At 34.4% G+C, this 19,113-nt stretch overlaps 1 protein-coding gene across 1 annotated transcript in view; it reads right to left on the bottom strand.

Moving 5' to 3' along the window:
• Positions 1–4,855: 4,855 nt before the first annotated feature.
• Positions 4,856–19,113, bottom strand: part of PHIP (pleckstrin homology domain interacting protein) — a 132,178-nt gene continuing 117,920 nt past the window's right edge. The window contains exons 33-37 of the mRNA XM_011953549.1: positions 11,953–12,105; positions 10,994–11,157; positions 10,282–10,541; positions 9,591–9,788; positions 4,856–5,627 (exon numbers count right to left, since the gene is read on the bottom strand). Coding sequence (XP_011808939.1) covers positions 4,990–5,627; positions 9,591–9,788; positions 10,282–10,541; positions 10,994–11,157; positions 11,953–12,105 — 1,413 coding nt within the window. The 3' untranslated portion in view covers positions 4,856–4,989. The remainder of the gene's footprint in view (positions 5,628–9,590; positions 9,789–10,281; positions 10,542–10,993; positions 11,158–11,952; positions 12,106–19,113) is intronic.

Here is a 19,113-nt window from a genome sequence, read left to right as displayed (position 1 = left end):
AAACACACAGGGCACTGGAAACTCTAATGAACCAGCATTTACATAATGGTAACTGCCATATGACCACTTTGGTAAGCAGCTTGTTGAAATTATGTACTAAGTGCTTTATGTGTTGCCAAAAAAACTTAAAAAACCAAATAAATCATGAGGCTCTACAAAATAGCTTAGAAAAACAAGTTTTCTATTTATTTAAAAATAAGTTTGTAGTTACTACATTGCAGGGACAGGAATTCTTACACGTACATTCTAGTTTGTATAAAAGGATTCAAAGAATTATGCATCAAAACTAACATAGAAAGTGTCCACGTAACAGTAAAGAAAGGTCCAATCAATATGTACAAAAAGAAAGGGAACTGCTATTCTGGTGTGAGACTGCTGTTTATAATATGATACTCCAGGTTCCGAAAGAAAAAAACAAACTTCAATAAAGCTAAATAATTAATTTGTTTTAAAATTCTGTGTTACTTATTACATACAACAGATCTGCTTGTGTTTAAACATTGTTTTCTGTACAAAATAAGCATAATCTTAATTTGAAAATGTGTCAGTTTCAACTTTCACCCTCTAGGTCAGTTACTTTTTAAAAATTGAGCTACATTCTACACATGTCTAAATGTCCTGTGACAGGATTTAAGTTTTCTAAAAGATCTTCAATAAGACCCCTGTCTTCTTGCGGTTTTAATATGGTCCAAAAATGTAACATTGTATTGTCTCATTTTATAGTCTATCATTGTGACTAATCAACACACACAATCTTAAAGTAACCAGCGTGTGTGCATCTGCCTTATATGCATGTAGTATATTCCATCTTGAACCTATTTTTCTTGGCTCCTTGAATTGTAGAAACTCAGCCGTGCACTAAGTATTTGGTGCGTGCCATAAGGTTAATTTCCTGATAATTTTTATCTGCATTAAAGAAGTGTTTCAACACAGAGCTATCAAAACTAAAAATAGTATCTACTTACAGCTCATATTTTCTACTCACTGTTTTACTGCAGTGTGTACAAGGTTTATCTCTGGAGCGCCAAAAGTGGTACTTACAGTCTTCTAACTCAATTTGACCTCTTCTTGGGTACTATACATAGTTCATGATGACTTTTCATTCGGAGCGCTTTGCTCAGTATAATTAACAAAAATAGTTTCTTAGTAAATGTAGTATAAATTTTAGTTCAGATCACTTGGAAATCAGGGAACTAAGGGAAACTGCAAGGGTAGAATCAAAGAAAAGTGTATTTTTCAAATTTTAATGGGAAAATAAATTCTTGCCTAAGTGTAACAAAACCACTGCTCAACCTGTTATGTTAGAAATACTTTTTAGGTTTATAGGAGTAATCAGATGATAAAACTACTTCCTCTATGACTTTTAAAATCATGTAACTCCTGCATATAAGCAGAACACTTACAGCCCTTTAATCACTCAAGTGTCTTGGTCCTTTCAACCTATTCAAAAATAAATTTCAGGTCACAAAAACATTCAGAATAAATCTGTTTTCATTAAGTAGAAAACTGAAAAAGCCACTTCCAGCTGACATTTGATAGAGATATACAGTAGGTATATATGTATAAAATGGAATGTCAGAATTGAAGTAAACATTGTTAACTGGAGAAATTATATTACAAATCATATTTGAAAACATGTAAATGCTGCTAACATATAAGATAAAAATGATATTTGAATACATTTCTTAAAATGTCTGATTCATCTACTGCACTGCAGATGAGGGACAGTTCTAGATGTTAACATACATGCTGCACAAAGATATCTTCTCTGATTACTGTATCTTATGTAATTAATTTCCAGGTGATAACTAAATTTAGTCTATCCCAAGTCTCAGATGTTACCTAATCCAGCTCACAAATATTCCACACTTATTTACTTACATTGAAGGAGGAAGATAGTTTTATAATGCCAGCAGTCTTTAAATTTGTAGTGAAGCTGTGCAACAAAAACAATTGAAATAAGGCCAAAAAAATCTTCAGTTTATAATACATGCAGAAAATAGTCCAATGCCACTATAGCAGGTCACAAAGGATAAAATTTTAAAAAGCTATGTATCGCCTATCGCCCAGGGCTGTGAGTCTCTGATTAGACTGAATATTTAAACTAATGCTCCACTTAAACTTTTCATCTGGGACTTGAGAATGTTGGGAGTTCAGGGAGGGAATATTAGGGTTTGGTACTTAGAAATACCTAGATTGGTTTACACTTTCCATGCATGTTAAGTTATATTTCTGAATTTTCAGTAAATGTGAGATGTTTTTATTGCTTACCTAAGACAACTGCCAACATTTCTTTCTGGCCTATCAACAGTACATACATAGTGTTACCGCCTCAAAGAGGATTATTTTCCCAAGTGGTAAAGAAAACAAAAATATGGTGATGACTTACATTTCTTAATTCAACTTCTGCAATGTATAGAAGCTAAATTATAAAAATATAAAATCTAAATATATTGGTATTACTAATACATGTTTAAGTGGTGTTTCGGTTACAAAGAATCTGATCCAAGTTACTGTGCTTTACTAAGAAACCAGTGTCTAATAATGTCCAAATAAGGTCATAAATACACAGTGTCTTTAGAACAGGAATAATACATTTATGTGTTATAGGAAAGATGGTAAATACTCATTTCTTTGCTCAAGAGTTGGAATTAACACATACACTGTACTAGAGGTATATTCCACTCTAAGACTGTGTATGCTCTTCCTTTTTCTGTACACAACTTAAAACTGTACATTTTTTTTTTACAAAAATTGATTTTATAGCCTATTCTTTTTTTCTTAACACAATGCAGATAACATCAGGAAATTACGTATTTCAAATAGATTGCCTTCAAAAGCAACTAATTAATGACTTAAATTTCAAACATACACTATTATTTTCAAGAATGGTGTAAGTGAAAGACTCATTTTTCTATACAATCAAGCCATCCATTTCTGCATTATGAAGAGTTTAACTACTGAATTTTAATTTTATAGTTAAATATATTTGTTAGAAAAAAATAAATGTACAAAAAACCTGAAAAATTTGAAATTATTTTTCAACTGCAAAATCTCAGCAATGCAGTCAAGATCTGGAAAATGGTTTACTTCATTTCACAGGAAAGTTTCTGTACAAATTTAGTTACAAATGATCTTAAAAGCCCAAATGTATCACTTTTTCATTCTTCAAGACAGTTAAATGACAGCTAATATTCATCCTTATCAGACATAATTATGTAATGTGTTTTGCCAAGGTTCAATTGCAGACTTTATTTTTCTACATCAGGGTCATGCTGATACATATTTTCCCCATCTTCACTTTTTAAAAATGTAGTATCTGAAAATTTTGGTTACATTTTTGTACCATACCAGTCCTCAGAAAATACTACATTCTTTAAAGTTTTTAAAAAATGGACAGTAATTTTTAAACAATAGAAATGGTAAGTATGTTGGTTTTTAAGGTATAAAATAACTAACTGTACCATAAACAAATAAATAACTGCTCTCCTTTTCCATAGCAGTACATATAGCAATACATTCTCCTAAGTCATATAGTTATCATTTACAATAGACAACTTAATTTTACTAATGATGCAAAAAATAATAGAATACAAGGCACAATCATTAAATGGAGTTTTTCTTTAGGGTGTATATTGACATACCAGCATGATAAGGATACCGTAAAAAGTGCAGAAAAAACACAATGTGCAATGAGACCACTGTATAAAACATGATTGCATAAAAAGTGATTTGGCCTATTTTAACCTTTAATAATTGAAAATAACCAATTTCCCCCTTAAAATTAAACTATAAAGTATGACATTTTAAAATTATTTTTATTCTACTGCTATCTAAAAAATCCTGAAAAAAGAATTTATACCTGGGTAATAGTATATAAGTATGTGTTTGTATATATATTTAATTATACCCATTTATCAATATATACACATACACACACAGACATGTTTCTTTGTAAGTCATTTTAGGCTATTAGATATGTCTAAAGTTTAGAAATGACATTAATCCAGATCAACAAGTAAACATCAAATCCTATACCTTTTTTCCTGTATTTTCCTTGAATCCTTTAACCACTTAAACATTTCCTCTAGAACATCTCTGTCAAAGGACCCACCAGTGCATTATTTTCTATTAGTACCAAAAAAAAGATATATCTCAGCATAACTCTTTAATAACTTGCTCTTTAGAATATATAGCCTTTCCAATATTGAAAAGTGTATGCTGTCCTGACAGTCAAAAACAGGCTTTCCACTGCACTGATTCTCAGTCTTTGGCACAATAAACAGAGATTGAGTGATATAAGAATCAAGGTCTGAAAAATTAGACAGTCAAATGTTTTCCAATGTGGATATGTTTCCCTTCATCAGTACATTTTCTCTTAAGTTTGGCAGAAACGGAATAAAGCAAAAGTCTCCTCTAGATACTTTGTAGATGAACATTCTATAATTAAAATTAAACTTTTTAGGGTATCAAATGGTGGAAATTTTGTATTTATCTTTTAGAGGAAACATTTAATTCACTGCTACTCTGTATAACATCTGTCTTTTAGGGGCATGACTTGTATCAATAGAAATGTACCTTGCTTGGTCAAAAATAATTCATTTTAACATGAAATACTCTATCACTAGGATTATGCTCCTAAAGAGTGTAGCAGAACTGTCTTTTCTATAAATAAATCAGGAATTCATTATAGATCAATTTCTTTTGTTTCAGTGAATGAAATGAATGTGAAAATGCATAACCTATCTAAGGGCAATAAATAGCAAACATTTAAAATATATATGTATATATTTATATATATATATTCATTTAAAGAAGTGAAGTGTCTTGTAAGTTTGTTTTTTTTTGTTTTTTGTTTTTTTTTTTTTGCAAATCAAATCATAACATTCCCTACTCCACCATAGCAGCAAGGAAGCAGAAGCCTTAGTTCTACTTATTCCTTAACTGTACCTGCTTTATAGATTTTGAAGTAAAATATTTTGGTACAAGTTACCAACCAATTAAATTAGCTTTTGCTTTTTCAGTCAACTTTCGGACTCGTCCTCTACTAGAAGTTCCAAAAGTTAAAGAGGTGTCTTCGAACAACAGCTGCCTTTGCTCCTCTTCAGAGTCATCCTCATTATAGAAAGCTGTCCTTCGACCTTGATTTCTAGTTCTCATGTGGGGTTCAGAGCCTTTGAGTTCTTCAAACTCTTCTTCCTCATCTATAGGATCATCTATCTTTTTTCGGTTACTTCTCCTTAACACTTTGACACTTGCAGGGACTAGGAGATCTGAATCTAGTTTTTGTGTCTTCATCTTCCTTTTGGGTTTTCTACCTCCACGACTCTTTTTCTGTAACAAATCTTCCTTTACATTATTAGTTTCAGAAAGAAAATTGCATGTTGAAGAAGGAAGTACTTCATCTCTGATGGGATGCACATTATTTTGCTCTAAATTTTCTGGCTTTGCATACTGTAGCTTTTTGGGCTTTCTACCCCTTTTCTTGTGTATAATTTCACCACTATTGGTGTTAACTTCTACTTTAGGTTTCCTTCCGGGTCCCCTCTTCACAAGTTTTGATGGCTGTCCTCCATGGCCATTTACTTGAATCGTTCCTGGTACAAGAGCGTTGTTCTTACAATCTCCTAAAAGGGAACAATAATACACCTTAATACATGGAGTTTCTTTTTTGGTTTGACCCTCAAACTTGTCAATAAGGCCCCATTGGTATACTTATATGTAATGACATAATCTAAATTATTTTATTAAAATGAGAAAAAAGAACCTAGAGAACGTTAATAGTTCAATGATCTTATTTATTTTCTAATTAAAAGAGATTCTTAATGATCTCATGAGGCAGGTAAAGCTCATAGAAAATAAGTAACTCATCTAAGTTAACATTGTGATTGATTATAAAGGTAGGATGACCAAAGTTTTCTTATTCCTAACTTAGAAATAAGTTATTCTTGCTCAAAAACTGCTCTCAGAACTGTTTAAAGAGGATTTTAAAACAACTAAATGGCAGTTTTTCTTCACAGGCTTTGAAAATCCTCTCCTTGTGTAATAAATAGCAAATGACTATAATCCTCGGAAATACTGATTATATCAATCAAAATCACTATGTGTGCCACCATAATCATGATTAAGATCCCACTGTAACAAACTCCATGACAAAAGGCCATTATGCTTCATAAAACAAGAGAGAAAATGCTGGCAATCAAATTCTAAACCTGAAGGATCTGGAGATGATGAATCACCTTTCTGTTGTAGAAAAAAATGCTGTAACTTAGATAAAGGAAAAATATGCCACACGAACTATCAGTAACGAACTCTCTTTCCCTCCAAATTTCTGACATGCTTTTATTTGATAAAGTAGGTGATTTGCAATGCTCTATTTTTGAGGAAATTCATAGATGTAAACTGCTTTTAAAGAGAATACATCTTCATAAGAGCATTTTTGGTCACAGGTTGGAACTGTATTTTGTAAATAAGAAAATCATGGTTGGTTGGGTGCAGTGGTTCACAATTACAATGCCAGCACTCTGGGAGGCCACAGCAGGCGTATCACCTGAGGTCAGGAGTTCGAGACCAGCCTGGCCAACATGGCGAAACCTTGTCTCTACTAAAAGTACAAAAATTAGCTGGGCGTGGTGGTGGGTACCTGTAATCCCAGCTACTCAGGGGGCTGAGGCAGGAGAATCGTTTGAACCTGGCAGGCGGAGGCTGCAGTGAGCTGAGATCGCGCTACTGCACTCCAGCCTGGGCGACAAGACAGCCTGGGCGACAAGAGCAAGACTCCGTCTCAAACAAAACAAAACAAAACAAAACAAAAAAACATAGTTAAGAGACTCACCAAAGGTCAGAGTCAAGTACAGACAGAAAATGCAAAGATTTTAATTCCTGATCCCCATAGTGAAATGACTCTCTTTAGATTAGTGGTTGGGAAAAAATGTGGGTGTGGACATAAAGTAGTTAAGTATTTCCTATGGAGCAACTGACATTTAAACTGCCTAGGGATTCTGTCAATCCCTCTTGTTTTACATTATGACTACAGGGGTTCTAAATATCCAGCACATGTACCTACTACAGAAGATAGGCTTTAAGGACTACATGAATCCCTTGAAATGGTCCAAAATTTTGTATGAATATGTTTATGTACATTTTTCTTAGGGACTACAGGACTCATCAACTTTCTAAAGCAATATATAATGTAAAAAGATTAAGAATGAATGCAGCTTTCTTAAAAAGGAATTCAGAAGTTTTTAAAAAAAGTTTAAAAACCACTGATCTTGAACTGTGTTGTCCTGGGCACATGAAAAGTTATGCAGTTTAGGAACTAAATTTTTAATTAAATTTCAATTTAAATACTAAAGCAGTATATATTTTAAAATACTGATTAAATACTGAAATAACATTTTGGATGCAATGGAATAAAATATTATTAAAATTAACTTTACCTATTTTTACTAAACATAGTGACTGCAAAATTTAAAATTACATATATGTCTTGTATTATATTCCACTAGACAACACTGCTTGATTCTAGACAGTTAATTTCGGTGTCATTATTTATAATAAATCACTGTTAATGTTAACTAATAGATAATGATATTTCTATACAGTACCAGTACTCGAGTATTTCTAATACTCAAACATTATAAATCAAATGGACTATGAGACCAGACCTCCGCTATCATAATGCTAGAACCAATTCATCATATATATTTGATTTCTCTAGGATTCAAGAATAAAAAGCAGCAAGGAAGGCCAATATACTATTCAAACTCTAAATTCAGTTCAGAAAGGGGGCAGATATTAAAAATGTGAAACATTCATATGCAAAGTATTTTGGTTATTTATTCAAACAATTATCTTCTCTATAATGGGCATTAAAAATGAGTAAACACATTAACCTCAGATTCTTCTGGAGATACAGACATGTGAAAATGAATAAACTGATCAGTGTTATAAGCATCACCAAAGGTAATGAACAGGGTTTTCCGGGACATGAAGATGGAAGTGCTTGGCTGGGCGTGGCAGCTCACATCTGAAATCACAATACTTTGGGAGGCCGAGTGGGGTGGATCACTAGAGGCCAGAAGTTTCAGACCATCCTGGTCAACATGGAGAAATCCTGTCTTTATCAAAAATACAAAAGTAGCCGGGTGTTATGGCATACACCTATAATTCCAGCTACATGGGGGGCTGAGGCAGAAGAATTGATTGAACCTGAAAGGCAGAGGTTGCAGTGAATGGAAATCAGGCCATTGCATTCCAGTCGGAGTGACAGAACAAGATCCTGTCTTTGGGAAAAAAAAAAAAAAAAAAGATGGAAGTGCTTGATTCTATCTAAAGAAACCAGGAGAAGACTTCCTAAAGACGATATTTTAAGTGAGACGTGAAAGGCAACAGACCATTAAACTAGGAGGGAAAAAAGATATCCCCCCCAAAGAAGAAAAGAACAAAGACTCAGGAACTTCTAAGTGTTTAGGATGACTGGGATACAAAAGAGAGAAAGAAGGCAAAAGAACCTGGAATGTTAGGCAAGAGCTAAGTAACAGAGAGTCTTGTGTAACAGGTAGAAAATTAAAAATGTTTCCATATATGATTTGAGGGCAAGGAAGGGTTTTCTCTGCGTGTATGTACACACATCCACATGTGCTAGAGAGAAATGAAAAGATCACTTTGGCTGCAATATGGGAGATGGATTGGTTAAGAAAGAGTTGAGAACTGAGGCAGGAAGACCAGTTAGGAAACTAGGAAAATAGTCCAGGCAAGAAATTATGTAAGCCTTGAAATAACGTCACGGCGGTGAGAATGGAGAGGAGAGAATAGATTTAAGAGATGTTATGGAAGGAGAAACAACAAAAACAAAAAGCTGTTGAAGAGATTCAGTTGCTGAAGAGAAAGCTAGGATGACTCCCTGATTTTAAGTTTACATGGGTAGATCCCAATGCCATTAACCAAAATAAGATTTCAGTAGAGAAATTAAATTTTAAGAGGTTTCTAAAGACAACAATGAAGAAGAAATGTCTTAAGAAACACTTTGAAAGTCATGATGCAAAATGCTTATTATTAGGCTGTCTGCTGCCAAGAAGCCATATTATTTTAACATGTCACATGGCATATTTTAGTATTTACTTTCTTCATCTTTCAAACATGAAGACTTTACAATAAAAACCTGAAGCTGAAAGAACTTGAAGTGTAACAGTAAAGTGTCAAAAGTTGTATTCTACAGTTGTAGACAACCCCAATGAATTATTATTTAATAAAAGTCTGTCTAGAAAAATAAGTAGTTTTGTGATTCAATATTTACTTAAACATTTTTCTACAAAAGTGAAGAATGATACATTGGGTTAACTATATCCTATTTAATTTAAACTTTGAAGATAAATTTCTTTTTTTCTTTTGAGACAGGGTTTCATTCTGTTTACCAGGATGGAGTGCAGTGGCACAATAATAGCTCATTGCAGTAAATTTATCAACTAATACAGATGTGTGACTTTTAAGTGGGCAACCTGAAAAGTGGATATAAATGCTGATTCCAACAAAAGCATCATTTATAATAAGGATCTACTGTATCTTGAAAGATAGAAATAATACCTTACCTTGCTCAATGACAGCTGATGACTTTGAAAGAGTGGACGCCTTTGGGAGTACAGACGACTTCATTTTACGTTTGACTGGCTTTTCCTTTTCCATGGTTTCTTTTGCAGAATTATTCCTAGTGCCATGACTAAAACTGGATTGACCAGGACAGGAAAGAGTATTCAAAGCTTTGGAATGTTTCACGGAATTCTCTAGTACTAAAACACATAAAAAGTTAAAAATTAAAGAGTTACTGAACCTAAAGATAAGAAAAAAGGTTAACCTGAATTATTTGAATTAGCTAAGACAACAAAACCTGAAGGATGCTTAAAGCTTTCTTAGGAAATCTACTTTCTAATAGGAAAAAGGCATATCCAACTAGAAACTCTTAATAGTTTCAGCCCTTTTAGAAGCTGTCCCATCATTTCAAAATTACGAAGGCAAGTCTTGGCAAATTGCTAGCTAGTGTGGGTATTATGATTTAAATTCAGTAGTTTAGATAAGAATTGTCATTTCTAAGCATTAGTCTATAATGACGTAAATCTCAATTTCATTCTTATTAAAAACTTTTTTTTAATAGGAAATTAATAAAGAAGGCAAAAGCAACAGTCTGCTAGAAATTACTAAAACTCAGTATACTGCATTTGGCAAAGTAAAAGCTTAAATTAAGAAAATCATCAGACACATTACAATTTAGAAAGTCAGTCTTACTTGGTTTCCCTGGTATTGCAGATGCATTCGCTTTTGTAATAAAAGTCTTTGCAGCTGAAGAAGTAGATGGTTGCTCAGTGATAAGTGGATCTACAACCACTCGGTTGCTTCTGGTTCGAACCACAGAACTAGATTCTGTTTTACCATTTATATGAGCAGCATTGTGTCTTGGCGGTATTGATCGTGTAGGTGTAGAGAATGCAGAGGTAGAGATTTCTGACTTTAGCTGGGGTTTTAAGATCCTTTTTTTCCTTTCAGGGCTGTAAATAAAATAGCATTGTCAAGTCACTGTTATAGTTCTATATGAATGAATAAAACAGTTTATAATATTGTTGGATTCAATATTTGTACTATTATGAAATATGTTAAAATATGAGATTTGTAGTGGATTTCATATGATTGTGAGCCTTTGAAAGTGAATATTTAGTGAAGGATCGCTGTAAATGCTAAAGTTATATGACGGAAAGCATGATGCCATCACTATCCTAAAAATGCTGTTTTACTGTATAGATTTAGCAGTTTGAATTTAAGCACTTACACTAGTATAGCTTTAGTTAAAAGATTAAAAATCCTCCACATCATAGGAACTTGCATGTCAAATATATCATTCTGTAATATAGGGAATAGTAAAGGAAGTATTAAAAAACACCAAGTTCTATCATTTAGATGAAAGTTACAGATCAGTTAGTGGTATTTAAAAGAAATTAAATACCTTGATGCAGCACTACTGGAAACAGAGCTGCTTCTGTTTCTTTTCTTCCTCCTTTTGGTTATGGTATTTCTTTTATGAAAACGAAGAGCAGATTTATAATCTGATAAAACTGAACTAATGTGTTCTTCAAAGAAAGCAGACAGGCGCAAACTCATGCTGTAAATCTGTGAGGGAAAAAAAAAAAAGTGTTCAAACATTCCTCGGAGGAAAATACTTTTGTTCAGTAAATATTGTAATGTAAGTATTTTTCCAGTAAAAACTATTTAGAATTTAAATACTGTTTTTGACATCCTTTTTCCTAATCTTTTGATGAAAAGGTAAACTGAGGCATTTTAACAAATATTTTTGTGTTTAGAACAGAAAATCTTCTAAGTTTTGAGATTCTTAAAATCTCAAAATCTTCCAAGTTTTGAGATTCTTAAAGAAAAGTCTGACTCTAAATTCAAATGGCTCATACAGACAAAACTCCTTATTGTCAACTCGGTTACACTGAAACTATCCCAAAGGTTTGAACCTGTTTTCTACCTGGGACTAGCATCTCTTCTTTCTCATTTCACTGCTATATAGCACTCCTTTGTGATGTTATGTCTGGTCAAAGAGTTTTAAGTTATATTTATATTTTTACTTATTTGTAAAAATCATTCACAAAAATGCTCCATAAGGCAGATAATAGCTAGAAAAGTCAAGGCCAGATGGCTCTGGTGCATACCAGGACAATTTGCACCTATCAACTCAATCACAGTACTTCAAGAAAAGTAACCATTACCAGACATCAAAGATAACATAAATGTTATTTCATACAAGGAGCTGAGCAGAAAGGTATAAATTCTTTTTCCAGTAGGACAATATTCAGAATACAACAAAGTTAACTTGGACCTAAATTTTAAGTAAAGCAACATTTAGTCATTTAATATACTCCTCTAACTCAATCTAGTCATAAACAAAATTTAATTATATACCCTTGATCTTTTGCTTGGTGTATATGCTTTGGAATTACTGAAAATAAGTCTGACATCTTTACATAACTCCATTGGTGACTCATAATTTCCAGCCTCTAAAGTTTCTCTAACGGTAGCAAAATCCATTGGAGTGTCAATGATGTCTCTGTAGTCCTAGGAGAGGGAAAATAGGTGGTGTTATGATTATTACTACACAAAGCATCACTTCTCAGCGCAGGGATTTTCACAGGATTTTTATGATGACTACAAGTCCTAGAACTCTTAATAATCACTCCTGTTCCCCTTATCAAGAGTTTCTTTTTTCTAATAATTCTAATTTATTTCATACTCTCCCCCTTAAATTGCAATCAAAAATAATTTTCTTATTCAAGAACACAGAAGTTATTAATTTTTCACTGGAGACTTGGGAGATAGAGTTGTACTGGAAAGGGGAAAGTAAAAGAGTAAGGAAAAAGCCCACCTCTACAACCAAAAGTTTGAAAGAAACTCTCAAAACTTTATACTACTTATAAATTCTAAAGGTCTGACGCATTGAAATACAACTGTAACTTTAAGGAAATAAAAACGATGGAAGTATGCCAGCATCCCATTTATGGAGACACCTAAGTTCTAGTAATCTCAACTTCAGTACTACAATTGGGAGTTTTGCTTTGCAGTAATAAAGAATTAACGAATGTGAATAGTTGTCACAAAGTCTATGCATGTCACCTGAGGTGTCTACCTAGTCAATTGAGTATAAAATTAGGTAACAGATTGGAACCAATAAAAACACACAAGTGAAAGAGCAACAGAAAATCATCATAATATGGTATATAATTCTAAAATTATCAGAATTTTTTTTTTTTTTTTTTTTTTAAGCAGGGACAAAGAGTATTGTACTCCCCCTTTTTTGGTAGCAACAGTCTTGCTGTTGCCCAGGTTAGAGTGCAGTTGATGCCATCACAGCTCACTGCATCCTAGGCCTCCCAGACTCAAGCAATCTTCCCACCTCAGCCTCTCAAGTGGCGGGGACTACAGGCAGGCACTATCATGCCCAGCTAATTTGTATAATTTTTGTAGAAACAGGGTCTCGCTATGTTGCTGAGACTGGTCTCAAACTCCCTGGCTTAAATAATCTGCCTGCCTTGGCCTCCCAAAGTGCTGGGATTACAGGCATTAGCCACATCTGGCCTGCAGTTTTTCAAAAGTCCCTCAGTATGCGATTATATTTTTTGAAGTATAACAACTTGACTTTGCACCATCAAGTTTAAATTATGATCAAATATGTCTGACCCTGAAGAAGGTGCCATATAAGGCAGGATTACTGCCTTTACAAATTTTTATTTCTTCCTTTCCAATAGGTATGCCTTTTATTTCCTTTTCTTGCCTTATTGCATTGGCTAGAATTTCCAGTACTATGTTGAATAGCAGTGGTGAGAGTGAACATTTTTCAGTCATTCCTAATTCTTAGGGGGAAAGCACTCAGTCTGTCACCAGTAAACATGATGTTAGCTGTAGGTTTTTTTATTTTTTTATTTTTTATTATACTTTAAGTTCTAGGGTACATGTGCATAACGTGCAGGTTTGTTACATATGTATACTTGTGCCATGTTGGTGTGCTGCACCCATCAACTCGTCAGCACCCATCAATTCATCATTTATATCAGGTATAACTCCCCAATGCAATCCCTCCCCCCTCCCCTCTCCCCATGATAGGCCCCAGTGTGTGATGTTCCCCTTCCCGAGTCCAAGTGATCTCATTGTTCAGTTCCCACCTATGAGTGAGAACATGCGGTGTTTGGTTTTCTCTTCTTGTGATAGTTTGCTAAGAATGATGGTGTCCAGCTGCATCCATGTCCCTACAAAGGACACAAACTCATCCTTTTTTATGGCTGCATAGTATTCCATGGTGTATATGTGCCACATTTTCTTAATCCAGTCTGTCACAGATGGACATTTGGGTTGATTCCAAGTCTTTGCTATTGTGAATAGTGCCGCAATAAACATACGTGTGCATGTGTCTTTGTAGTAGAATAATTTATAATCCTTTGGGTATATACCCAGTAGTGGGATGGCTGGGTCATATGGTACATCTAGTTCTAGATCCTTGAGGAATCGCCATACTGTTTTCCATAATGGTTGAACTAGTTTACAATCCCACCAACAGTGTAAAAGTGTTCCTATTTCTCCACATCCTCTCCAACACCTGTTAAATTTTTGCAATCTACTCATCTGACAAAGGGCTAATATCCAGAATCTACAAAGAACTCAAACAAATATACAAGAAAAAAACAAACAACCCCATCAAAAACTGGGGAAAGGATATGAACAGACATTTCTCAAAAGAAGACATTCATACAGCCAACAGACACATGAAAAAATGCTCATCATCACTCGCCATCAGAGAAATGCAAATCAAAACCACAATGAGATACCATCTCACACCAGTTAGAATGGCCATCATTAAAAAATCAGGAAACAACAGGTGTTGGAGAGGATGTGGAGAAGTAGCTGTAGGTTTTTTATAGATGTACTTTATCAAGTTGTGGAAGTTTTCCTTTATTCCCAGTTTTCTTAGGGGTTTTATAATGAATTAACGTCTTGTTTCTTCAGATTCTGCATTTGTCTATTTGCCATCTATTCACAGGGCCAAGGATGATCTGGTACCTGGGGGGCCTTACAGACCTGAGGAAAGACTGCCCCTTCCTGGGGCAGTCAATTCTTAGTGACGGGCTCCACTGAGAACATGTCTTTCATATGCATACCAATGAATCCCAAGTATAAAGCCACAATCAGCTCCTTTTTTCACTCTCACACACTAAGCTAGTATTTCCCTGTTTTAAATCATCCCAGGGCTGGGACCAGACAACTAGATACGTGTGCCCCAGAGCCCACTGGAATTATTCAAACTAGCCAATAATAAGCTGTTAACTGTGACCTGCCTTGCATTTCCTGCAGAAACCCCAATAAATGATTTCAAAGCTTTTCCCTAGTTTTGGTCTCTCCTACCCAACCAAAACCAAGCACTTCCCCTGTGGCCCTGTGTGGCATGTGGTAACCCCCTACTTTTCTGGGACTCTTTTTTACTTTTTTTTTTTTTAAATGAGATAGGGTCTCACTCTATTGCCAGGCTAGAGTGCAGTGGTGTGACCTTGGCTCACTGCAATGTCCATCTCCCAGGCTCAAGCAATCCTCATGAGTAGCTCAGACTACAGGTGCACACCACAGAACCTGGCTAATTTTTGTATTTTCTGTAAAGACAGGGTTTTGCCATATTGCTCAGGCTGGTCTCACACTCCTGAGCTTAAGTGATCCACCAACCTTGGCCTCCCAAAGTGCTGGGATTACAGGTGTGAGCCACCATGCCCGGCCTGGGAATCTTCAGTATAATAAACTTTTTCCTTCCAAGCCTTGTTTTCATTTCCTCCTGTGACCGCATTGACTTTACCATAACCAAAATGCACATTCATAGAACAAATGGGTGTGAAATTTTGTCAAATGCTCTTTCTGTATTACTTGATATAATCATGAGATTTTTCTTCACCAGCCTATTAATATGATGGATTACACTGGTTTTTGAATAATGAACCATCCTTGTATCTCTGGAATAAACAGCACTTGGTCATGGTATAAAATCACTTTTTAATATATTCCTGAATTCTATTTGCTGTTATTTGGTTATTTTTTTTCTTCTTTTCTACTGTTATTGTCTGGTTTTGAGATCAGGGGAACACTGGCCTTCATAGAATGAGTTGGGAAATTGAGTTTTTCTATCTTCTGGAAGAGACTGTGTAGAATTTGTGTTAATTCTTTAAATGTTTGGTTGAATTCTCCAGTGAAGCCATCCGGGACTAGACATTTCTTTTTCGAAAACTTATAATCACAAATTAAATTTCCCTAATAGGGTTACTGAGTTACCTGTTTCATACTGGGTGAGTTGTGGTAGTTTATACTTTGAGTATCGGTCTATTTCATGTAAGTTACCAAATTTATGTATGTATAATTCTTTGTAGTATTATTTATTTTTACTTTATCATCCTTCTGGTATTTGCAGGGTCTATAGTGATATGCTCTATATCATCCCTGATATTAACAATCTGTCTTCTCTCTTTATAGCTTTGTAAATCTTAACAGAGGCTTGTCAATCTTGTTGATCTTCTCAAATAACCAGCTTCCAATTTTATAGATTTTCTCTACTGTTTTTCTTTTTCGAGTTTCACTGATTTCAGCTCTTTATTATTTCCTTTTGTTGGCTTACTTTTGGTTGATTTTACTCTTTCTCTAGGTTCTTGAGGAGTGATCTTCGATTACTGATTTGAAACTTCTCCTTTCCTGCTGTACTCTTTAGTACACTTTAGTATTAGAAATTTTCCTGCATTGCTTTAACTGCGTCCTACAAATTTTGATACACTGAATTTATTTTAATTGAGTTCAATACATTTTTTTAATCCCCATGAGATTTGTTTAATCCATAGATTATTTAGAGGTGGGCTCTTTAGTTAACAAGTTCTTAGAGATTTTACATTATTGGTGTTACAAACTTTGTAGATTTGGGCAAAATATAAAAATGATTTATTAAAATGTTTTGCAGTATTTTGGGTAATGTAAAATTTATGTAGAATACTTAATTTTTCTTGGCTCACATCTCGGCCTTCCACCATGCAGTATAGTACATGATAACTGCTCAATACAATTCTGTTGAATACATGAAAGCTGTAGATTATTAAGCCCATTTATTTCCATCAAAAATTTAATATCTTGCTTTGAATATTTGATTACACTCAAAATGTGAACTAATATTTTCATATAAAAGGTGAAATATGAAGTGCGTGATCTGCCTTAAATATTCTACTAAAGTAAGGATGATACAGTTAATTCTGAATTATAAAAAGTAGGTTGGTATCCAAAGTTTTCTTTCTCTCTTCTGTGACAGTAATTAACAAAACAGACCCCCATCACGGAGTACCGCAAGAGGCAAGAGATTACATTTTTCTTATTTCTACTACTTTTCGTTGGCTAACACGTTTAGCTGGTGGGACAGGTTCTAAATATTTGCTAAATATTGTTCTCATTATTTTGAACATGTAAAAGATGACTGCATTCTTATATATTTCCCTCTTAAGTTTGAAAAGTGAACTTGATACAAAAATTCATTGGCCTATTGTCTCAGAATATCACATATAACTGGTGCACTGGATATAAGGGATATGGGTTCCCATTGTGGCTTTGTCTATAAATAGCCACAAATAAATAGCAAGAAACAGCTTTGTCTATAAATCTTAGCAAGGTGAGTCTCAGTTCAACATTAGTAAAGTGAGTGGCTTGGAGCAGTCTCAGGTCTCCTCCATTTTTTCTGTCTGACTGTTTTAATATTTTCTTTTTGACTTTCAATTGTTGAGTTTTTTTCACTCTTATTCTAGGTAAAGATTTTTTTCTTGTATATCCCGATCAGGAATCATAGTTTGTCAAATGTTTACCGATTCTAGAAAATTCCTGGCCATCGGGCATGGTGGCTCACGCCTGTAATCCCAGCCCTTTGGGGGGCTAAGGCAGGCAGATCACGAGGTCAAGAGATCGAGACCATCCTGGCCAACATGGTGAAACCCCATCTCTACTAAAAATATAAAAATTAGCTGGGCGTGGTAGCATGCGCCTATAATCCCAGCAACTTGGGAGGCTGAGGCAGGAGAATTGCTTGAACCCACGAGGCAGAGTTTGTAGTGATCCGAGATTGAGCCACTGCACTCCAGCCTGGTGACAGAGTAAGACTCTGTCTCAAAAAAAAAAAAAAAGTTCTTGGCCATTAGCTCCTCAAATATTTCTCCTCTCCCATTCTGTCTATTCTCTTCCACTGAAATTTTTGTTAGACATACTTTGGACCTTCTCTTTCTATCTACCACTACCTCTTACCCTCTCCTTCACACTCAATCTCTTTATCATTCTGTGTGGGATTCTATAGAATTTGCTTAGGTCTTTACATTTACTATCTCTTTAATCTGTTTTTAAAACTGTCCAGTAAGTTTAATTTCAGTAATTATACATTTCATTTCCAGGATTCTATTTAACTGGTTTTAATATGTCTTCCCTCTTTTCCTCTTAAATAACATACTTTCCCCCATGTTTCTTATTCTTTCATTTATTCCTTTAACCAAAATTATCTATCAAAGTTTAACTCACAGCATTTCTTTTTTCTTGGTGGTACATATAACAACAGTAATCTTACAATGAATGTCATCTCTCTTTTTTTTAATGAAGTCTAGTAATTCAGAATAATCTATTACTCAAATTTTCAGGGAGAGGTTACTAATATTTCCATTGGTTGTTTCTGTCATCTTATTATGGTAGTAGATCAGTCCCTTATATAGGGGTTTTTGTTTTGTTTTTTTTTAAATCATTAGTTCATTCAGTTAAGGATTAAATTTTTTTCCATAATGGATTTCTACACAAGGGTAGTGCAAATTTGGATTCTAAGTCCATGCATAGCGTACGTTTAGGAAAATTTCTCCTCTCTGACATTAGAACCACTGGGGAAAACATTCTTTGTTGTGAAAGGAATTTTCATTCAGGGTACAGTTCTTCAATACTTCTGGTTCAGGGTTGGGTTTCAGCTCCAAATTCCTTTTTCACCACTGCCCAAGGACTCAATTATCTCTGTATAGTGTTAATACTTGTGCCTCTAGAATAAAAACATTGCCTTATTTCTATCCCTTCTTTTCTGTGTAAAGCCCAGAATACAAACGCCTAGAACAATGAATAAACAGCAATTTATTTTTTAAAAGAATACATAGCTGAGCTTGCAAGAACCAAAGTGAAATCCGTAAGTTGTGAAAACAGAGAGAAATGAAAGCCAGAACATAGCATCAGCTCAGTCCTAGGTTTTCCCAAAGGTGAGGTTCTAATTAGCTCAATTTATCATGCCACTGGAATTAAAGATTTCTCTTCCACATTTAACATTCTATGTTTCTGGTATTTTAAATGACACGAAAAAAGTCATTTTCTGATATTTATCTGTTGATGAAATTTCTCTATTTTCATCATTGTAAGTTAGAACAAAAATCAGCCTGGCTAATTTTTGTATTTTTAGTAGAGACAGGATTTTATCATGTTGGTCAGGCTGGTCTTGAACTCCTGACCTCGGGTGATCTGCCTGTGTCACCCTCCCAAAGTGCTGGGATTACAGGT

The sequence above is a fragment of the Colobus angolensis genome, unplaced genomic scaffold (assembly GCF_000951035.1).
Source record: "Colobus angolensis palliatus isolate OR3802 unplaced genomic scaffold, Cang.pa_1.0 Scaffold367, whole genome shotgun sequence".
NCBI lineage: Eukaryota > Metazoa > Chordata > Mammalia > Primates > Cercopithecidae > Colobus > Colobus angolensis.
The sequence above is the reverse complement of the archived record's forward strand: the minus strand, read 5'-3'. Positions and strand labels throughout refer to the sequence as shown.